The sequence below is a fragment of the Sus scrofa genome, chromosome X (genome assembly GCF_000003025.6).
Source record: "Sus scrofa isolate TJ Tabasco breed Duroc chromosome X, Sscrofa11.1, whole genome shotgun sequence".
In the NCBI taxonomy this organism is placed as follows: domain Eukaryota; kingdom Metazoa; phylum Chordata; class Mammalia; order Artiodactyla; family Suidae; genus Sus; species Sus scrofa.
The window spans coordinates 53,689,484-53,711,115 of record NC_010461.5 but is presented as its reverse complement, the minus strand read 5'-3'; the positions used below and the strand labels follow the sequence as shown (position 1 = coordinate 53,711,115).

Below are 21,632 nucleotides of genomic sequence, written 5' to 3'. Positions count from 1 at the left end.
CCCCATTTTTTCTACCTTTTCTCTAGATCCAAAGAACTTTGTGGTGTTTCTGCTGTCCTATGGTGGGTGTCATCATATTTCTTGTGAAAGGTATAGCCACTTTCAAGACTGTCCTCAGGGTTTGTAGCACTTACATAAGGAAAGGATAAGTGTTTCAGTTTTCACTTGGAATTCAGCATTTCTAGACCAGTAAGAAGGAAGAAAAATGTCTTGGCAGGAAGTATGTCCTTTGTGGAAAGTGGGGGAAAGAATAGATACTGGTGTTTAGCAACTGAGTCTGCCCCTAGAGCAAAGCAAATATGTCCAGAGGCTGTTCATCAAAGGGATTGTAGAGAGGTTGATAAAGATGGCAGAGGAGTAAAATGTCATGCTCAACTTCTCCCACAAACACTTCTACATATAAAACGACTTGCACAGAACATCTATTGAATGCTGGCAGAAGAACATAAACATCTAAAAAGGGCAAGAAACTCTTAACATAACTGGGAAGAACAAAAGGAAAACAGAGAGAGAGAAAAAAAAGGAATCAGGATGGGATTAGCATTCCTGAGAGGGAGCTGTGAAAGAGAAAAGGAACCCACATCCTGGGAAGCCACTTAACTGACAGGGACATCAGCTGAGACAGAGGACCTCAAAGATGCCGAGAAAAGTGAAGCAGCTGAACTGAGAAGGGAAAAGTAGAGCAAGAGTCACAGAGATCATCTGAACCACTGGCCCAGACACCACAGCCTGAGACACTCAGGCGGGGGCTGGGTACTGAGACTCAGGCTCAGATCAGCAGCAGGGAGAGGACTAGGGTTAGTTCTGTGGAGACAACCTGAAGAGCTAAGGAGAGGTGTGCCATTGGTGGGGGAGTGGTATGCTATGGGCTGGGTAGTGGAAGGCCATGGCAGAGGGAACCCAGGAAGAGATCTGGGCCCCCAGGAGAACCAAGGTGCCATTGTTGGGGAGGGCAAGAGGAGGAGGGGTGTACCTGCATAGGAATCTCCTGGAGTACATCCATGCTAGCTTCCAGAGGGCAGGGCACTTCTGGTGCAGGCTATGGGTGGCCAGCAACCACTTCTGTGGGCTAAGGGAAGCAGGGGGCTAAGTGCAACATCGTGCTTCTTGCCTGATCTACAGGCAGCAAGAACAGACTTCTGTGGTCATCTCAGAGGCCAGAGGGAGGCATGGCCTGCCACCACTGGAAGCCTGTGAGTGGGCTCCACCTGTGGCCCCAGTCTCCTCAGGGGTCAGCAAAAAAAAAAAAAGAGGGCGCTGCAACCAAACACCACACATTATTGCTCTCACCCCCCTATGAACACACCGCCCTGCAGCTGCCACTGCCAAACGCACTGGACAGCACACAGATGCTTGATAACTGTCCCTTCCCAAGACCCTACAACTAGGAGCAGCTGGTACAGCACCTCCTGCATGGGCTAAGCGGGACTGGGTGCTTCTTGTGTGGTCTGCAGGTGGCATGGGCAAACAACCACAGTTATCTCAGACTCCAGAGGTGGGCATGGCCTTCCACCACTAGGGATCCAGAAACAGGCATCACTTGTGGCCTCAAGCACATGAACAGTACCACAGAGGAGGGCATTGTGACCAAACACCACCTGTTGTTGCTCTCACACCCCTGGGAGCACACCGGCCCTGTTGCTGCCACTACCGAATGCTCTGGGCAGGGCCCACATGCTTGATCACTGTCATTTCCCAGGATCCTGCAACTAGGAGCAGCCTGTGCAGCACCTCCTGTGTGGTCTAAGTGGGACAGGGTGCTTCTTGCATGGCCCGTAGGTGGCTAGGGCAAACCACCATAGTTATCACTAACTCCAGAGGTGGGCATGGCTTGGTACCACTAGGGGTGCCTAAAAAGGCACCACTTGCAGCTCCAATCACCTCAGAGGAGGGCATTATAATTGAACACTACCTGTTGCTGCTTTCACTCCCCCGGGAACTTGCAAACCCTGTTGCTGCCACTGCTAAATGCTCTGGGCAACTTGTATATCTGTCTAGGCTCACTATCACTTCCCAGCGTCCTGCAACTAAGAGTAGCCTGTGCCACCTTCCTGCAGGTGCTTGCTGCTGTTGAGAACCCAGCAACCAGGCACAGGCTACTAGTCCTACCCATTGCCTCCTGCTCCTGGAAACACACTCAGCACCCAGGGGATAACCGCCTGCTCACATCAAAGAAAGAAACAGCAAATACTCAAACTTCAAGCCAAAAATAAAGAGTACCCCCCACAAAATACAAAGGGGCACTCTTGCATAGAAGTAGTCCTCCAAGATTATAGTTTGGCTTCCCTAAACTCACAGAAAAAGAAAAACACAAGCAAGCTGAAGAAGCTCAGGAACCAATCCCAGTTAAAAGAACAGGAGAATTCACCTGAAGCAGCAAACAATAAGACAGACCTCTGCGTCTGACAGACACTGATTTCAAAAGGAAGGTATTGAAAATACTGAAGGAAATAAGGCTGAATATCATGGAATTAAGAGTGCATATGAACAGTAATGCAGATTCCTTTAGAAAGGAACTTTAAAATATAAGGAGGAACATAGAAAAATTATAAAATTCATTTGTAGAGATACAAACTAAGCTAAAAGCACAAAGAGTAGAATGAATAATGCAGAGGAACGAATCAGTAACATGGAAGACAGAATAATGGAAATCACCCAATCAGGTCAGCAGATAGAAAACCAAATGGAAAAACACGAAAGCAATATGAGATCTATGGGATAATATAAAGTGGGTCAATCTACACAAAAGAGGAATTCCAGAAGGAGAAGAAAAAGAAAAGGGGATTTAAAATACATTTGAAGAAATTATAGCTGAAAGCTTTCCAAATTTAAAGGAAACTGATATCACGATATAGGAAGCACGAGGGCCCCAAACAAGTTGAACCCAAGCAGGACCACACCAAGACATATTATAACAAAAATGGCAAAAGTTAAAGATAAAGAGAGGATTCTAAAGGCAGCAAGAGAAACACAAAGCATTAATTATAAGGGAACCCCCATAAGGCTATCAGCTGATTTCTCTACGGAAATACTACAGGCCAAAGGGAGTGGCAAGATATATTTTAAAGTTCTGAAAGGAAAAAAGCTTCAACCTAGAATACTCTCTCCAGCAAGAATATCATTTAAAATACAAGGGGAAATAAAGAATTTCTCCAATAAACAAAAGCTAAAAGAGTACAGCAATACTAAATCCATTGTAAAAGAAATACTGAAAGGGCTTATCTAAATAAAAAAAGTAAGAAGAAATAGGATGGAAGATACCACAATTGGAAAGAAATCACATAAATAAGCCAGCATACAGATCTAAAAGAAGAAAAAAAAACTACTGTAAAAGCAATGATAAACACAAGAACAGCAAAAGGACAAACATGAAGATGTTAAAAAAAAAAGACTGCAAAATCATAGAATGTGGGGAAGGAAAGTAAGAAAATATAGATTCTTCTTCTTTTTTTAATAATGTGTTTGAGCCTATATGACTATCAGGATAAAGCAAGCAGATACAGGAAGGGGTTAACATACTTAAAAAACTTGGCAACCACAAATCAAAACCAAACATTACATTCACAAAAAATGAAAAGTACTCAAGCAGGAAATAAATGGAAATCATACAACCAAAAAAAGAAAGGAAGAAAGGAGAATCATAGAATCAATGGGATAACAAGGTTTAAAATGGCACTAAATACATATCTATCAATAATCACCTAAATGTCAACGGACTAAATGTTCCAAACAAAAGACACAGAGTGGCAGACTGGATAAGAAAGCAAAAACCTTCAATCTGCTTTCTACAAGAGACTCACCTTTGGGCAAAGGACACATATAGATTGATATTGAGGAAATGGGAAAAGATATTTCATGCCAATGGACAAGACAGGAAAGCAGGATTTCAATACTCATATCAGACAAAATAGACTTTAAAATGAAGGACATAAAGAAAGACAAAGAAGGACACTATTTAAAGGTAAAAGGATACACTCAAGAAGTGGATATTACTGGGAGATTCCATAGTGGCTCAGTGGTTAACAAACCCGACTAGTAACCATGAGGTTGTGGGTTTGACCCCTGGCCTTGCTCAGTGGGTCAAGGATCCAGCGCCGCCATGAGCTGTGGTGTAGGTCACAGATGCAGCTCAGATCCCACACTGATGTGGCTGTGGTGTAGGCCAGCAGCTGTTTCTCCAATTGGACCTCTAGCTGGGAACCTCCATATGCCTTGGATGTGGCCCTAAAAAGACAAAAGACCAAAAAAAAAAAAAAAAAGAGGATTTTACAATTGTCAATATGTATGCCTCTAATATAGGAACGCATAGATAACTAGGACAAATACTACTAGACACAAAAGGAGAAATAGATGGGAATAAAATAATAGTAGGAGACTTTACCACCACACTCACATCAATGGACAAATCCTTTAGAAAGAAAATCAGTAAGACAACAGAGATCCTAAAGCACACAACAGAAAAGTTAGACTTCATTGACATTTTTAGGACATTACCTCCAAAAAAATCAGAATATACATTCTTCTCAAGTGCACATGGAACATTCTCAAGAACTGATCACATATTGGGGTACAAACCTAACCTCAACAAATTTAAGAGTATAGAAATTATTTCAAGTATCTTCTCTGATTGCAATGGCATGAAACTTAGAAATCAACCACAGGAAAAGAAATGAGAAAAAACTTTCTACGTGGAGATAAAACAACATGCCACTAAAAAACCAATGGGTCAATGAGGAAATCAAGAAGGAAATTAAAAAATATCTCAAGACAAATGATAATGAAGACACAGCCACTCAAAATCTATGGGACCCCACAAAAGCAGTGCTCAGAGGGAAATTCATAGCAACACAGGCCTTCCTCAAAAAAGAAGAAAAATCTCAAATCGACAGCTTAATCCAACACCTCAATGAATGAGAAAAAGAAGAACAAAAAAATGTCAAGTCAGCAAAAGGAAGGAAATCATAAAGATCATAAAGGAAATCAATAAAATAGAGATTCCAAAAACAATAGAAAAAAATCAATAAAACCAAAAGCTGGTTCTTTGAAAAGGTAAACAAAATTGACAAACCTCTGGCCAGACTCACCAAGAAGTGGAGAGAAAAAAACCCAAATGAACAAAATAAGAAATGAAAAAGGAGAAATAAAAACAGATACTGTAGAAATACAACAAATCATAAGATAATACTATAAACAACTGTATGCCAACAAAGTTGACAACCTAGAAGAAATGTACAATTTTCTAGAAACTTACAGCCTGCCAAAATTGAATCAAGAAGAAATAGATCAACTGAACAGACTGATTACTAGAAATGAAATTGAATATGTCATAAAAACACTCCCTAAAAAAAAGTCCAGGCAGGACAAGATGGCTTCGAAGGTGATTTCAACCAAAAATACAAAGAGAAACATATACCCAACCTCCTTAAACTTTTCGAAAAGGCTGAAGAAGCAGGCATACTCCCAAAGAAATTCTATGAAGCCACCATCACCCTAATACCAAAACCAGACAAATATACTACCACAAAAGAAAACTATAGGCCAATATCTTTGATGAATATAGATGCAAAAATTCCCCAAAAATTTTAGCCAACCAAATCCAACATGTCAAAAAGATCATACACCATGACCATGTAGGGTTCATCCCATGTTCACAAGGATGATTCAACATAATGCAAATCAATCAATGTCATATACCACATTAACAAAAGAAAAGTCAAGAACCACATGATCGTCTCAATAGATTGAGAAAAATCATTTGGCAAAGTCCCACATCCATTCATGATAATAATTCTCACCAAAGTCGGTATAGAGGGAACATACCTTAACATAATCAAAGCCATTTATGACAAACCCACAGCAAATATAATACTCAATGGAGAAAAGCTGAAAGCCTTCCCACTAAAATCTGGAACAAGAAAGGATGTCCATTCTCACCACTGTTATTCAACATTGTATTGGAAGTCCTAGCCAGAGAAATTGGACAAACAAAACAAATAAATCATATCCAAATTGGAAGATAAGAGTTAAAATTGTCACTGTGTGCAGATGACATGATACTATATATTGAAAACCCTAAGGTCTCAACCTGAAAACTGCTTGAACTGATCAACAAATTTAACAAAGTAGCAGGATATAAGATTAACATTCAGAAATCAGCCACATTTCTGTATATTAACAATGAAATATTAGAAAAGGAAAAGAGAAGTAAAATACCTTTTAAAATTGCACCCCAAAACATCAAATACTTGGGAATACACCTGACCCAGAAGGTGAATGACTTACATGCTGAGAAGTATAAAGCATTAATCAAGGAAATTAAAGACGATCCAAATAAATGGAAAGCTATTCCATGCTCCTGGGTTGCAAAAATTAATATCTTTAAAAAGGCCATACTACCCAAAGCAATCTACAGATTCAATGAAATCCCTACCTAATTACCCATGACATTTTTCACAGAATTAGAACAAACAATCTGAAAAGTTATATGGAACCACAAAAGACCCAGAATTGTCAAAGCAATTCTGAGGAATAAAAACTAAGCAGGAGGCATAACTCTCTCAGACTTCAGGCACTATTACAAAGCCAGAGTCATCAAGACTGGTACCCAAACAGACATACAGACCAATGGAAGAGTATAGACAACACAGAAATAAACACAGACACCTACAGTCAATTAATATTCAACAAAGGAGGCAAGAATATAAAACGGGAAAAAGGCATTATTTTCAGCAGGTGTTGCTGGGAAAACTGGACAGCTGCATGCAAAGCAATGAAACTGGGACACACCCTCACACCATGCATGAAAATAAACTCGAATTGGCTTAAAGACTTAAATGTAAGACAAGACACCATCAAACTCCTAGAAGAGAACATAGGCAACACTTACTCTGACATCAACCTTACAAATGTTTTCTCAGGTAGGTCTCCCAGAGCAACAGAAAAAAAAAAGCAAAAATAAACAAATGGGACCTAATCAAACTGACATGCTTTTGCACAGCAAAGGAAACCATAAAAAAAAGACGACTTAACAGAATGGGAGAAAAATAATTTCAAATGATGCAACTGACAAGGGCTTAATCTCTAAAATATACAAGCAACTTATACAACTCAACAGAAAAAAAAAGCCAACAACCCAATTGAAAAATGGGTAAAAGCCCTGAACAGACATTTCTCCAAAGATACACAGATGGCCAAGAAGCACATGAAAAAATGTTCAATGTCACTGATTATTAGAGAAATGCAAATTAAAACTATTATGAGTTACCACTTCACACCTGTCAGAATGGCCATCATTAATAAGTTCACAAATAACAAATGCTGGAGGGGGCGTGGAGAAAAGGGAACCCTCCTGCACTGGTTGGTGGGAATGTAAATTGGTACAACTGCCAGGGAAAACAGTATGGAGGTAACTTAGAAAACTATACATAGAACTACCATATGACCCAGCAATACCATTCTTGGGCACATATCCAGACAAAACTGTCCTTGAAAAAGACACATGCAATGCATGTTCACTGTAGCACTATTCACAATAGCCAAGACATGGAAACAACCTAAATGTCCATGAACAGATGATTGTATTAGGAAGATGTGGTATATATATATATACAATGGAATACTACTTAGCCATAAAAAATAACAAAATAATGCCATTTGCAGCAACATGGCTCGAGCTAGAGACTCTCATAGTAAGTGAAGTAAGTCAGAAAGAGAAAGACATATACCACATATATCACTTATTTCTGGAATCTAATATATGGCACAAAGAAAACTTTCCATAGAAAAGAAAATAATGGTCTTGGAGAATAGACTTGTGGTTGCCAAGGGGGTGGGGGAGGGAGTGGGATGGATTGGGAATTTGGGGTTAATAGATGCAAACTATTGCCTTTGGAATGGATTAGCAATGAGATCCTGCTGTGTAGCACTCGGAACTCTAACTAGTCACTTATGATGGAGCGTGATAATGTGAGAAAAAAGAATGTATACATATATGTGTAACTGGGTCACCTTGCTGTACAGTAGAATATTGACAGAACACTGTAAGCCAGCCATAATGAAAAAATAAAAATCATTATAAAATTTAAAAAAAAGGATCGAGAAGGCAGTCTTTAGTATAGGATGGAGACTGAAGTGGATGGGTTGGAGCCTTAAGCCCAGGAAAATGGAAAGGAAGGAGACACATTACACATATGGGAGGTCTGGAAATATGAGTTTTTGCTGTGGGATATAGCCTGAGCACCTCTGGAGGCTGAGCAAACATATATTGTTCTAAGCTAAATAAGACTAAGGAGCCAGGGCTTGAGCCCACTTGGCAAAATATAGGGTGCAACTTAGCTTAGGGTTCTAAACCAATGACAGGGCCTGAGGGCAAGTCTCTGGAGAGAATAAAAGTGTTTCATCACTTTGGGTCCTTATCTACCTAGAAGCTATCAATGCAAACAGGCCCCAAGGAGGCAGCAGTGGGAGGGAGCAGGTGCATAGACTGATGATCTGCTAAACAGTGTGAACACTTCCTTTCTGGGGCCAAGGCCAGGAAGCCTTCACTAATGGACAGTCTTATATTCACCACAGAGAATAGGCTGGGAGCTCAGTTAGGGTTTCTCCACTTCTAACATCTCTAATAAGATAATTATTTTCCCTAACTAGGCATCATAGTGGAATACCAGCAGGAAAGAAATTAAATCTTTTCAAATCTTTAATTTTTCCTTCATTCCTAGGACCCACCAAGGTCCAAGCACTGCCTGGGACCACCTTCATTATGTACATTGCCTGTACTATCAAGGCTGCCAAAGCCAGGGGACCAGCAAGTATGAAAACTAGCTTTATTAGGCTCTTAGTTTCTTTGAGCAGGCACTGTTAGTCACCTTGTCCTAGAGATGATAAAACCCTACATCCTGGAAGACTGGTGTCTCTCTTTAGAAGATAAAGGAGAAAGAGAAGTGAAAGTGGGTGTGCAAGACTCTTTACCTTCAGCAGCTCTTTTAAAGAAGACTTTACAGCTTCCACAAGTGAGAGCTCCATAGTGACAGCCAGAAGCTTCATCTCCACAAATTAGGCAGGTCTTCTGGGGTGGAAAGTAATAGTCGATGGGGAGAACATGGTCCCTGGTAGGTTCCAAACTGAAAAAAGGAACAATGAAACACATGTCAGTAGTTGGCAGAAATAGAAGGGTAAAAGTTTGATGTCTTCAGGAGTGAACTGCACATGTAAATTATCATTATTTACTGCTATAATTGAGTCAGTGTGAAGCTGAATTTTCCTTGGAATTCTCCCAGGGATTGTTTGTAGGGTTTCTGTCATGTGGATAGAGCCCTTTGGATCTGCTAAGATATTTCACAAGTTCTCTGGAATCAGCCATCTCATAGACTGTCTACATGAGGGAAGGGTGAAGGCAGGAACCTGAGGTTAAGGTATTTAACTTAAGGTAGTGATCAGGAAACAATTTTAGAATATTAAATGACATGAATTCAAACCTTACCTTATCAAAAGGAAGAACTATGCCAAAACCAGACTAAGCATCAAAGCAGGTTGATGTGCTTTGCTCTAGTTCTTGGAGCCTCACTCTCATCTATAAGTAGGAATAATATCATCCATCCTACTAAGCTTCTTGGTGTGTGGAAGTATAAATTAAAGAAAAGGGTAAAAAGCTCTTGAAATTAATAACAGAAGTGAAGGATCTTGATCAGCCTTCTTAGGTCTTTTTTCCATTCCCTCACTTTCCTTACGAGTCTGTGTAGATCACATGGTCATCCTCCACCCTCATTCTATAACATAAAGTAACAAAACCCCTATGCATGAGGCTTTTATCATTAAATGATGCACGATAATGCTGGAAATCTTTCAAGTAGCCATCTCAACATCTGTCTATTAGAATACTCATGTTCTTTGTGCTTGGATGGAGCTTCAAAGATCACCTAGTTTAACTGTCTATCTCTAAGAGGATCTGTGTCTGTGTCCTTCCAGGTGAACTGAAGGAGAGGCCAAGAAAGAAATCCTAAAACTTTAATCAGAGGGTAGATCTCAGTCCCCCATAGTAATTTATTCAATTTAAACAAATAGAACATGGTTCATACCACCCAAAAGTCATTTTTATCTCTCCTATGTTCTATATCTAATCATTAAACAAAAGTTAAGTGACTTCCTGGGTTAATCTGCCTAAGGTAGGTGAAAATTGCCCATTCTCTCACTCACTAGTAATTATGAGTACTTCTTTTTATTAAGGAAGAAAGGAAAATAAGCTCTAATGGCAGCCTATTCATTGTGTTGATGATTTCAACGCATCAAAACAACTCTGTGAGAAATTTTTTCTTATAATTATATAAGATGAAAAAAATCAGGCTCAGAGAGGAGAAGCCCAAAACTATGTGATCCGAAGCTCTGGGAGTAACTGACTCCAAATCTAACATGATTTCCATTACTGTATTGTCTTCTCACTACTCACCTTCACTTTCTACCCATGGCTTCTTGGCTATTTTGCTCCACACAGTCATCAGAATCCTCAAAGTATGAAAGGTTATCCTCCCCTCAACCCCTAGTAAGCATCCTTAGCAGGGCAAAAGCAAAGAAAGCTTTCGCTCAGGATACACTTGACAAGTACTTATCTCTAAGACACAAATATTAGCCTTTATTCAAGTCCCAAGTACAACAGAAAGCACTTATAAAGTTCTGCTGATATGGAAATCCAGCAGCTATTTCTGGAGGCCTACTTTTTCTCCCCATAATCCTCACCTTTCCAACCTAAGCCAGAGACACAGCAATGTGGGATCCAAGCCGTGTCTGCAACCTACACCACAGCTCACAGAAATGCTGGATCCTTAACCCACTGAGAAAGGCCAGGAATCAAACCTGCAATCTCATGGTTCCTAGTCGGATTCGTTAACCACTGAGCCACAACGGGAACTCTGAAATTAAAGTTTTAGATTAGAGAGAGTAACTCAACTACTAGCACCTAGCATTATGGAACAAGTACAGGACTAGATGCTAGGGGTATAGTGATAATCAAGATATTATCCTTGCCTCTAAGCAACTTGCTATCTGGTAGAGAAAAATATAGGAAGTGAAGAACTGTCAAATCACATAGTACATTATATAATAAAACAGGGTACATATTGTTACAGATGAGAGAGCACCTCAAAGGCAGAAATGGTTTTTGAAGGGTATAAAGGTATACATGTATATATCAGATGATGATGGAAGTGACAGTTATTATTACAAGACTGAAAGTAAATATTGGCTAAAAAAAAGAAAACCTGCTTGAAGTAAGCAAGAGGTCTTTTTTGAAAGAGCCTTTAAAATAGAAATTTTCATCCTTATTAATATTTAAAATACAGTACTAAAATGTTTAAAACGATATAATTATATAACTGGGTAGCTTGGCTCCACAGCAGAAATTGACAGAACATTTTAAATCAACTACAATAAAAAAATAAAGATAAAAAAAGAAAAAAATAAGAACATGAGGAGTTCCCGTCATGGCTCAGTGGTTAACGAACCTGACTAGCATCCATGAGGATGCAGGTTTGATCCCTGGCCTTGCTCAGTGGGTTAAGGAACTGGCGTTGATGTGAGCGGTGGTGTAGGACACAGATGCAGCTTGGATTCCGTGTTGCTGTGGCTCTGGTGTAGGCTGGAGGCTATGATTCCTATTCAACCACTAGCCTAGGAACCTCCACGCCACTAGTGCAGCTCTAAAAGACAAAAAGGCAAAAAAAAAGGAACATGAGAAGATGAAGTATGTATTATTTAATAACTGCAGTACTCCCAGCAAAGTATATATATATATTTAATCAAATTTATAAGCAATGCATAAAGACTGAATAAAGTAATCATTTTATTTATTAGATATGAATTTAATAAAATGCACCTTACATAAAATAATTATAAAGGATGGGGAAGAGTAGGAGAAATAATGGTGATTTGAGAATCTGAATTTTTTATAACTACAATCCACTTTGACTAAAGGCCTCCGGTATTTCCTGACCTTACTAGGCCAGTCTCTGCCCACCTCCTCCTCCTCTCTCTGGCAAAATGATTTGGACAGCATTCCTACTGACCCTGGCCTAGTGTGAACAAAGGACACATTGCAGTTCTGACTCATGGACTGATCTTTTGGAACTGGAAAAGAAAATTCCAACTTCAGTCGCTCTCTTAGGTTTGTATTCTAGAGAAACTTACGCACATTTGTACCAGGAAGCTGAAATGGTTGTAGCAGCTTTGTTTATAGCAGCAGAAATTATAAGCATCCACTAACAGGAGGAAGGATAAATAAATTATATCATACTCACTCAATAAAATCCAATTCAACAATGACAAGAAACAGAGTACAGCTACAAATAGGTGCATCTCACGAGCTAAAGTTGCATAAGAGACATAACTCATAATAGCAAATAAAAAAAATTCCATTACATAAAGTTTGGAAAGAAACAAAAAAAACATGTAATTTGGAAATACATATGTGTAAAAATGTAAAAATGACAGGGAGTAATAAACTTCAAATATAGGATAATGATTATCCCTGAGGAGAGGGTGGAGGTAATGATATAATGAAGGGAGATGCAAATTGATTTATGCATTCATTAAAAATATTTATTAAGCATCTGCTACACATCAGGCACCATTCCTGGCTGTGGGATTAGACTAGTGAACAAAAAAATTATGTTAATGTTCTTACTATTTAATCAGAGTTCATGAGGACTTGTTTCATTATTATGCTGTATAAGTAACTTACACGTAATCTTTTGCATGTCTATAATATAACACAATAAAAGAAAATTTAAAAGAAAAACCTCAGAAGTTTCTAACATCTCTCTAAATAGCATTCTAACTGCAAGCACAGCAGAGGTTTGATTTGAGAATAAGCAAATGCAGAATTTGCATGCAACATTGTTTTTCTTCCCACCTCCCCTGTGTATATGCTCACTTACCCCAACACTGGGCATTCAGTTTTATGAAGTCTGATGTAAAAGCTTTGCCTCAGAGACTGGAAGTTTTCACAACCAGAACACAACTTGCTATTCTCCAGTATTTTCACAATTAATTAAATAAAAATAGATTACTAGAAGCTGTAGGCTTATAAAGGCTAGTTCAGCCATGAGGAAGTTGGGGTCAGAAACACTTAGCAGCCACTTGTAATCTCAGTCTCTCTCTCTCTCTCTCTCTCTCTCTCTCTCTCTCAATCTCTGTCTCCCTCTCTTTCTCTGTCTTTATCTATCTGTGTCTTTCTGTGTTTCTGTCTCTCAGACTTAGGGATACCTTAGAAACATGAAGGTGTCTGACTAATGTAAGCAAGTTTCTCAATGACTGTGCAACCAGGGTGAAATGCAAAAGTTACACACCAGTTTTCCCCGTTTGGGAGAGAATATAAATCCAGCTAGGCTTTGGGGCCAGCCAAACCTGGGTTAAAACCCTGCCTCTACCACTGAAATATGGACCCAGTAATTAGGCTCTATGAGCTCGACTTCTCTCATCTGGAGAGTGGGAATACTTTCTACTCTCCCAATATTTTGTGAGAATTATATTGAATAACAAATGTTAAGTGCTTCCCTGTATGCCTGCCACGTGGTAGCTACATTGTTAAGTCTAGGATGCCATTACCTTCTGTCTTGCCATAAAAAGAAAAAGGTCTAATATTCTTAAAATAAAAAAGACCACCCTTCTTTGATATAGAGTGATTTCAGGGAAAGATAAATACAGCAGGAAAGGGAAGGGAAATAAGATTAGATGTATAAAGGTGTATCATTTTCATACATACCTCTATACTTTTCAAAAATGAAGGGATTTAGGAAAATACCAAACATCTTTACAGAGCATCGTATTTTTCCTGATGTTGAGTAATTTAAAATACATTTTTATTAATCACATTGTAGAATATAATGAAACTTTACATGAATTTTTAAGATAAAAATCAGAGTTCAAAGTTATTTTCTCCTTACAGACCACTTATGCCTACTACTTTGGAGGTAAGAGGGATATATCAATGAAAAAAACTGGCAAAATAATGATATGAGGCTGGTAGATTCTTTTCCCTTGGCAGTCTGAGATTCCCTTGGCAGTCCGAGATTCTAAATTTGACAGTCATGTTTTCTTTTAAAGGTATTATCTGACCTTACGTTATAGCTCTTCAGTTCACTTTAATGATGCTTTTTGATGAACTGGGAAGCTACACAGGTAAAATATCTGGTTTTCATGCTCATCTCTGCCACTCTCTAACAGAATGACTTTGAACAAGTCAATGTTGCTTTAGTTTCTGTGTCTGTAAAACACGTAAAGAAATATAGAACTCAAAGGACAGCTATGGAGTTTCAATGAGATTTTGGAGGTAAAGCAGTTCACTCCATTGCTGAGAAGCCAGCTGGGATTTTGATAGGGATGGCCTTGAATTCATAGAAAGTAATAACCATCTTGCTGGGCCCCACAGTCAGCAGAGTCGGGACTCAGCCCCACCCACCATCAGGCCAGTAGCTATTGCACAAGGGAGGGTCCAGAAGCCAGCCAGGCCAGTAACCAACCCCACGAATGTTCCTATAGTCCTTCCACGACAGAAGAGCACACGCATATATAAGAGGGCAACATTAGAGCATATATCTCTTGTGAACAGAGAGGAGTGTGCTCCTGGGCCTCAAGGAACACCTCCTACATAATATCATTTCTCCAAGACTGGAAAAGGTAACTGCTATACCTAATAAGTTGAAATAAAAACAGAAAATTAGGCAAAATGAGGAGGCAGAGGGCTATATCCCAAATGACAGAACAAAACAAAACCTCAGAAAATGGAGATAAGCAATCTGTCCAAAAAAGAGTTCAAGTTAATGATCATAAAGCTGTCAATGAACTTGGAAGAATGGATGAATACAGAATTTTAACAAAGAGATAGAAAATATAGATAAGAACCAAATAGAGCTAAGAATACAATAATTGAAATAAAAAACATACTGGAAGGAATCAACACTAGATTATATGATACAAAGGAATGGATCAACAAACAGAAATTCAGAGTAGTGGTAATAGTCTAGGCTAAATAGGAAAAAAATTAGGAGAGAACAGTTTAAGAGAATTCTAGGACAACATCAAGTGTATTACCATTCACATTATAGGGATCTCAGAAGGAGAAGATGGAAAGAAAGAGGCAGGTAACTTATTTGAATAAATAATGTCTAAAAACTTCCCTAACCAGCAAAAGGAAATAGACACCCAGTTCTGAAAAGAACAAATAGTCCCAAACAAGATGAACCCCAAAAAGTCCACACCAAGACACACAAATAAAATGATAATAAAGATAAAGAAGAAAATCGTAGAAGCAAGAGAAAAAAAAAAACAGTTATACTAACATAAGACTATCAGATGACTTTTCAGCAGAAACTTTGCAGGTCATAATTGAATGTTAATACATTAACAGTGAAGGGAAAAACACACACAAAGAATACCCTCCCCAACAAGGTTATAATTCAGTTTTAAAGGAGAGATAAAGAGATTTACTGGCACAAAGAAGCAAAAAGAGTTTACTACCACTAAATCAACATTACAAGAGATATTAAAGGGACTTCTATAAGTGGAAAAGAAAAAACCATAACAAGAAATAGGAAAAGTATGAAAGAAAAAATTATATTGGTAAGCTCAAACATACAATGAAGGTCATAGATTAACCACATATAAAACTCACAGGAAAGTTAAAAGACAAAAGTAGTAAAAATTGTTTATATCTCCAATAAGTAGTTAAGGAATACACAAAACTAAAAGATGTAAAATATGATTAAAAAACATTAAATGTTTGGGTGGATAAAAACGCAGGGTTGTTAGAATGTGTCCAAATTCCCAAACCTAGAGTACACACGCACACACAAAAGAGAAATATATCCAAGTATAACACTAAAGAAAGTGATCAAATCTCAAAGGAAGAGAGAAGAAGAGGAAAGGAGGGGGAGAAGGAGGAGGAGGAGGCAAAGGTGGTGGTGGCAGAGGAGAAGGAGGAAAAGGAGGATAAAAAAGGACAAAAAAAATTAACAAAAGGGCAATAAGTTAACTTAAATTATCTTAAATGTAACTAGAGCTACATGCACCAAACAAAGACAGAGTGAGTGAATACATTAAAAACACAAGACATATATATGCTGCCTATAAATAGACTCCAGATTGAAAGACATAACACAGACTGGAAGTGAGGAGATGGCCAAAGGTATTTATATGCAAATAAAATGAAAAGAAAGCTGGAGTAGCAATAATGACATCAAACAAAATAGGTATTAAAAAATGTAACAAGAGAAAACTAAGGACAGTAAATGATGATAAATCCAACAAGAAAATATAACAATTTTAAGTATATATGCACCCAACATAAGAGCATATAACTACATAAATCAAATATTAACAAAGATAAAGATAGAAATTGACTGGAACACAGTAATAGTAGAAGAATTTTACACCCCACATACATCAATGAAAATATCATACAGACAGAAAATCAGTAAGGAAACTGTGGCCTGAAAGGACAAGTTAGATTAGGTGCACTTAATAGGTTCTATATATATTACCCAAAATAAGCAGAATACACTTTCTTTTCAAGTGCACATGGAACATTCCTCAGGAAAGATCACATTCTGAGCCATAAAACAAGGTTCAATAAATTAAGAGGACTGAAATCATATAAAAAATCTTTTCGGACCACAATAGTATGAGGCTAGAAATAATCTACAAGAAAAAAAACTGGAAAAAAACAAATATATGATGCCTAAAAATATACTACTAAACAAGCAATGGGTCAATGAAAAAAATTAAAGAGGGAATTAAAAATACCTTAAGAAAAATGAAAATGAAAATGCAATGATCCAAAATCAATAGGATGCAGCAAAACTACTTTGCGGGGAAAATTTTATAGTGATAGAAATAGAAGCCTAAATCATGAAAGCAAGTAAAACATCAAATAAACAACCAAAACTTACACCTAAAATATCTAGAAGAGGAAAAACAAAGAAAACTCAAAATTAGTATAAGGAAAGAAATAATTGAAAAAAGAATAGGGAGTTCCCATTGTGCCTTAGCAGTAACGAACTCAATTAGTATCCATGAGATTGCAGGTTTGATCCCTGGCCTCACTCAATGGGTGAGCTGTGGTGTAAGTCACAGAAAGAGTTCAGACCCCGCATTGCTGTGGCTGTAGTGTAGGCTGGCAGCTGCAGCTGCCTGGGAACATCCATATGCCACAGGCATGGCAGTAAAAAAAAAAAAAAAAAAAAAGGAAGAAACCAACAAAACTCACAAAAACAAACAAAAAAGAAATTGGCCCACAACAAATCAAAGAGCAGAATAAATAAAATAGAGACAAAAAGACAAGAGAAAATATCAATGAAAATAAGAGGTCATTCTTTAAAAAGATAAATAAAATTTATAAACCTTTAACTGGACTGATCAAGATAAAAGAAAAGAGGGTCCACATAAATAAGAAGTTACAACTGACACCACAAAAATACAAGGGAAAAAAAAGATTACTATGAAAAATTGTACAATAAAATGTGCAACCTAGAATAAACGGATAGGTTCCAGAAACATGTAATCTCCCAAGACTGAAACATGAAGAAATATAAAACACCAGACCAATTATCAATAATGAAATTGAATCTGTAATACAACAATCCCTACAAGGAAAAGTCCAGCACCAGACAGCTTCACAGGTGAATTCTACAAATCAGTTGGAAAAGATTTAATACTTATCTTTCTCAAACATTCCAAAAAAATGCGAAAGGTATGCTTCCAAACACATTGTATGAAGCCAGCATCACCTGTATACCAGAATCAGCCAAAGATATCACAAAAGAAGAAAATTACCCACCAATATCTCTGATGAACATAAAATGCAAAAATACTCAATAAAATATTACCAAGCCAAATTCAACAATTCACTAAAAGAATTGATACAATGATCAAGTGAGATTTACCCCCTGGAGACAAGGATGGTTCAATATTTGCAAATCAATCAATGCAAATTAGTTTCAAGTGTACAGCATAGTGACTCAGTATTTTTACAGATTATTCTCTATTATATATTATTTACAAGATAATGGCTATAATCCCCTGTGCTTTACAGTATATCCTTGTTGATTATCCATTAAACATAGTAGTTTGTATTGATTAATCTCATACTACTCATTGTCCCTCCCTTCTTTGGTAACCACAAGTTTATTTCCTATTATCAGTGAATCTGTTTCTGTTTTGCATATACACTGATTTGTATTATATTTTAGATTCCACATATAAGTGATGTCATACACTTATTGTCTTCCTTTGTATGACTTATTTCCCTGAGCACGACATAGTCTAGGACCATTCACGTTGCTTAAAATGACAGAATTTCATTCTTTTTTGGCTGAATATTAATTCCTGTGTGTGTGTGTGTATCACATCTTCTTATCAAATCGTCTACTGGCAGGAACTTGGGTTATTTCCACATTTTGGCTACTGTAAATAGTAATGTTCTAAACACTGGGATGCATGCATCTTTTTGAATTAGTGTCCATTTATTTTTTCTGGATACATACCCAGGAGTGGAATTTATGAATCATATAGTAGTCATATTTTTAGCTTTTCAAGGAAATTCCATACTGTTAACCATAGGGAATGCACCAATTTACATTTCCACCAATGTGTATGGGGTTCCCTTTTCTTCCCAATCTCTCCAATAATTGTTACTTGTAGATTTTTACATCGTAGCCATTTTGAGAGGTGTGAGGAGATATCTCATTGTTTTCATATGGATTCCTCTAATAATTAAAGATGCTGAGCATCATTTTTTTTTGCCTGTTAGCAACTTATATTTCTTCTCTGGAAGAATGTCCATTCAGGTCTTTTACACATTTCTGATTTTTTTTAATATTGAGTTGTTTGAGCTGTTCATTTATTCTGGATATTAACTCCTTGTAAGTAACATCATTTGCAAATATTTTCTCCATTCTGTGAGTTATCTTTTCATTTTGTTGATGGTTTCCCTTGCTATGTGAAAGGTTTTTATGTTTATTAGATCCCATTTGTTTATTTTTAATTGTATTTCTTTTGCCTTGTGAGACATCCAAAAAAACACTGCTATGTTTTATGTCAAGTGTGTCCTGCTTATGATCACTTCTAGGAGTTTTATGGTTTCCATTCTTACATTTAGGGTTTTATTTGTTTATGCCACAACTTTTTTATTGAAGTAAAATTTACACAGAAAAATTCACTAACCACAAGTATACAATTCTGTAAGTTTTGACAAATACATACACCCATGTAACTACCATCCCAATCAAGATGCATGCAGAGCATTTCTGCCACCACAGAGAGTTCTCCTTCCCAGTTGATTCCTACCCTCATAGGCAACCACTGTTGCTAGGATTTTTATCATCATTGATGATGACATTTACGTTTTTAGACCATTTTTGCTTTATTTTTGTATATGGTGTGAAGGAATGTTTGAATCTTATTATTTTATATCTGTCTGATTTTCCCAGCAGCACTTATTGAAGAGACTATCTATCTTTCCTCCACTGTATGTTCTTGCCTCTTATGTCAAAGATTAATTGACCATAGGTGTCTGGGTCCATTTCTGGGTTCTCTATGCTGTCCCTTTGGTCTACATGTCTGTTTTTGTGACAGTACCATGCTGTTCTGATTATGGTAGCTTTATAGTATAGTCTGAAGCCTGAGAGGGTAATACCTTCAGCTTTGTTCTTTTTTCTCAAGCTTCCTTTGGAAATTAGGGGACTTTTGTGGTTCCATATGAATTTTAGAATTGTTTGTTTTAGTCCTATGAAAAATATCATGGATATTTTGATAGGATTGCATTAGGGTAGTATGGACATTTTAACAATATTAATTCTTTCAGGATTTCCCATTGTGATACAGCAGAAACAAATCCAACTAGTGTCTAGGAGGATGCAGGTTTGATCCCTGACTTTGCTCAGTGGGTTAAGGATCTGGCATTGCCATGACCTGTGGTGTAGATTGCAAACACGGATGGCAACTGCAGCTCTGATTCGACCCCTAGCTTAGGAACTTACATATGCTACAGGTGTGACCCTAAAAAAAAAAAAAATTAACTTTTCCAATCTGAGATTTTCTTTAATTTGTTTGTACCACTTTCAAATTCCTTCATCAATGTTTTATAGTTTTCAGAGTAGAGTTTCTTCACCTCCTTTGATTATATTTATTCCTAGCTTTTTTTGGATGCAATTTTAAGTAATATTTTTAAAAATTCTGATATTTCATTATTAGTATACAGAAACCCAAAACATTTCTGTATATTAATCTTATATACTAGAATCTTGCTAAATTAATTTTGTAGTTTTAACAGTTTTAGGGTGGAGAGTTAAGTGGTCCCTGTATATAGAATCAAGTCATCTGCAAATGGTAGTGAGTTTACCTCTTCCTTTCCAATTGTGAAAATTTTTTCAAAAATTTTTTTCTTTTTTTGCTCTGATTTCTGAGGCTAGGACTTCAAATATTATGTTAATTAGAAGTGATAAGAGAGGAGTTCCCGTTGTGGCGCAGTGGTTAACGAGTCCGACTAGGAACCATGAGGTTGCGGGTTCGGTCCCTGCCCTTGCTCAGTGGGTTAACGATCCAGCGTTGCCGTGAGCTGTGGTGTAGGTTGCAGACGCGGCTCGGATCCCGAGTTGCTGTGGCTCTGGCGTAGGCCGGTGGCTACAGCTCTGATTCGACCCCTAGCCTGGGAACCTCCATATGCCGCGGGAGCAGCCCAAAGAAATAGCAAAAAGACAAAAAGACAAAAAAAAAAAAAAAGAAAAAAGAAAAGAAGTGATAAGAGTGGGAATCCTGTATTTTTCCTGAATTTAGCAAGAAGGCTTTCAGCTTTTCATTGTTGAATACAATGACTGTTATGGGATTGTTGTAAATAACTTTACATTGTTATGATATTTTCTCTCTAATCACAATTTGATGAGAGTTTTTTTTTTATCATGAATGGATGTTGAATATTTTCACATGTTTTCCTGCATCTATTGAGATGATCACATGATTTTTATTCCTCTTTTTGCTTTCTTAATGTTGATGATTGATTTGTGAAGGTTGAACTATCTTTGTGACCCTGGAATAAATCCAACTTGATCATGATGTATGATCCATTTTATACATTGTTGGATTCAGTTTGCTAATATATTGTTGAGAATTTTTGTATCTATACTCATCAAAGATATTGACCAATAATATTTTTGTAGTGTCTTTGTCTCGTTTTGGTATCAGTATAAAGGTGGCCTCCTAGAATAAATTTATGTGTCTTCTATCCTGCTTAATTTTTTGGACTTGTTTGAGATGTATACATATTACTTTTTTTATATGTTTGGTAGAATTCACCTATAAAGCCTTCCAATTATGAAATTTTGTTTGCTGGGAATTTTTTATTACTACAAATACGATTTCACTTCTAGTCATCAGTATGATCAAATTGTCTGTTTCTTCTTGATTCAGTCTTGGCAGGTTGTATGTTTCTAGAAATCTGTCATCATGAATAAAGATGCTTTTCTTTCTTCCTTTACAATCTAGATGCCTTTTACTTTTTTTTTTTCTTGTCAGATTTCCCTGGTTAGAACCTGCAATATAATGGTGAATAGAAATGGTGAGAGTGGACATTCTTGTCTTATTTTTGATCTTAC

At 37.3% G+C, this 21,632-nt stretch overlaps 1 protein-coding gene across 3 annotated transcripts in view; it reads right to left on the bottom strand.

Annotated features, from left to right (window-relative positions):
* AR (androgen receptor) overlaps nucleotides 1–21,632 on the bottom strand; it is a 197,666-nt gene that overhangs the window by 95,663 nt on the left and 80,371 nt on the right. For all 3 annotated transcript variants that reach the window (XM_021079513.1, XM_013986227.2, NM_214314.2), the window contains 1 exon segment: nucleotides 8,968–9,119. In XM_021079513.1, the coding sequence (XP_020935172.1) occupies nucleotides 8,968–9,119 (152 nt within the window).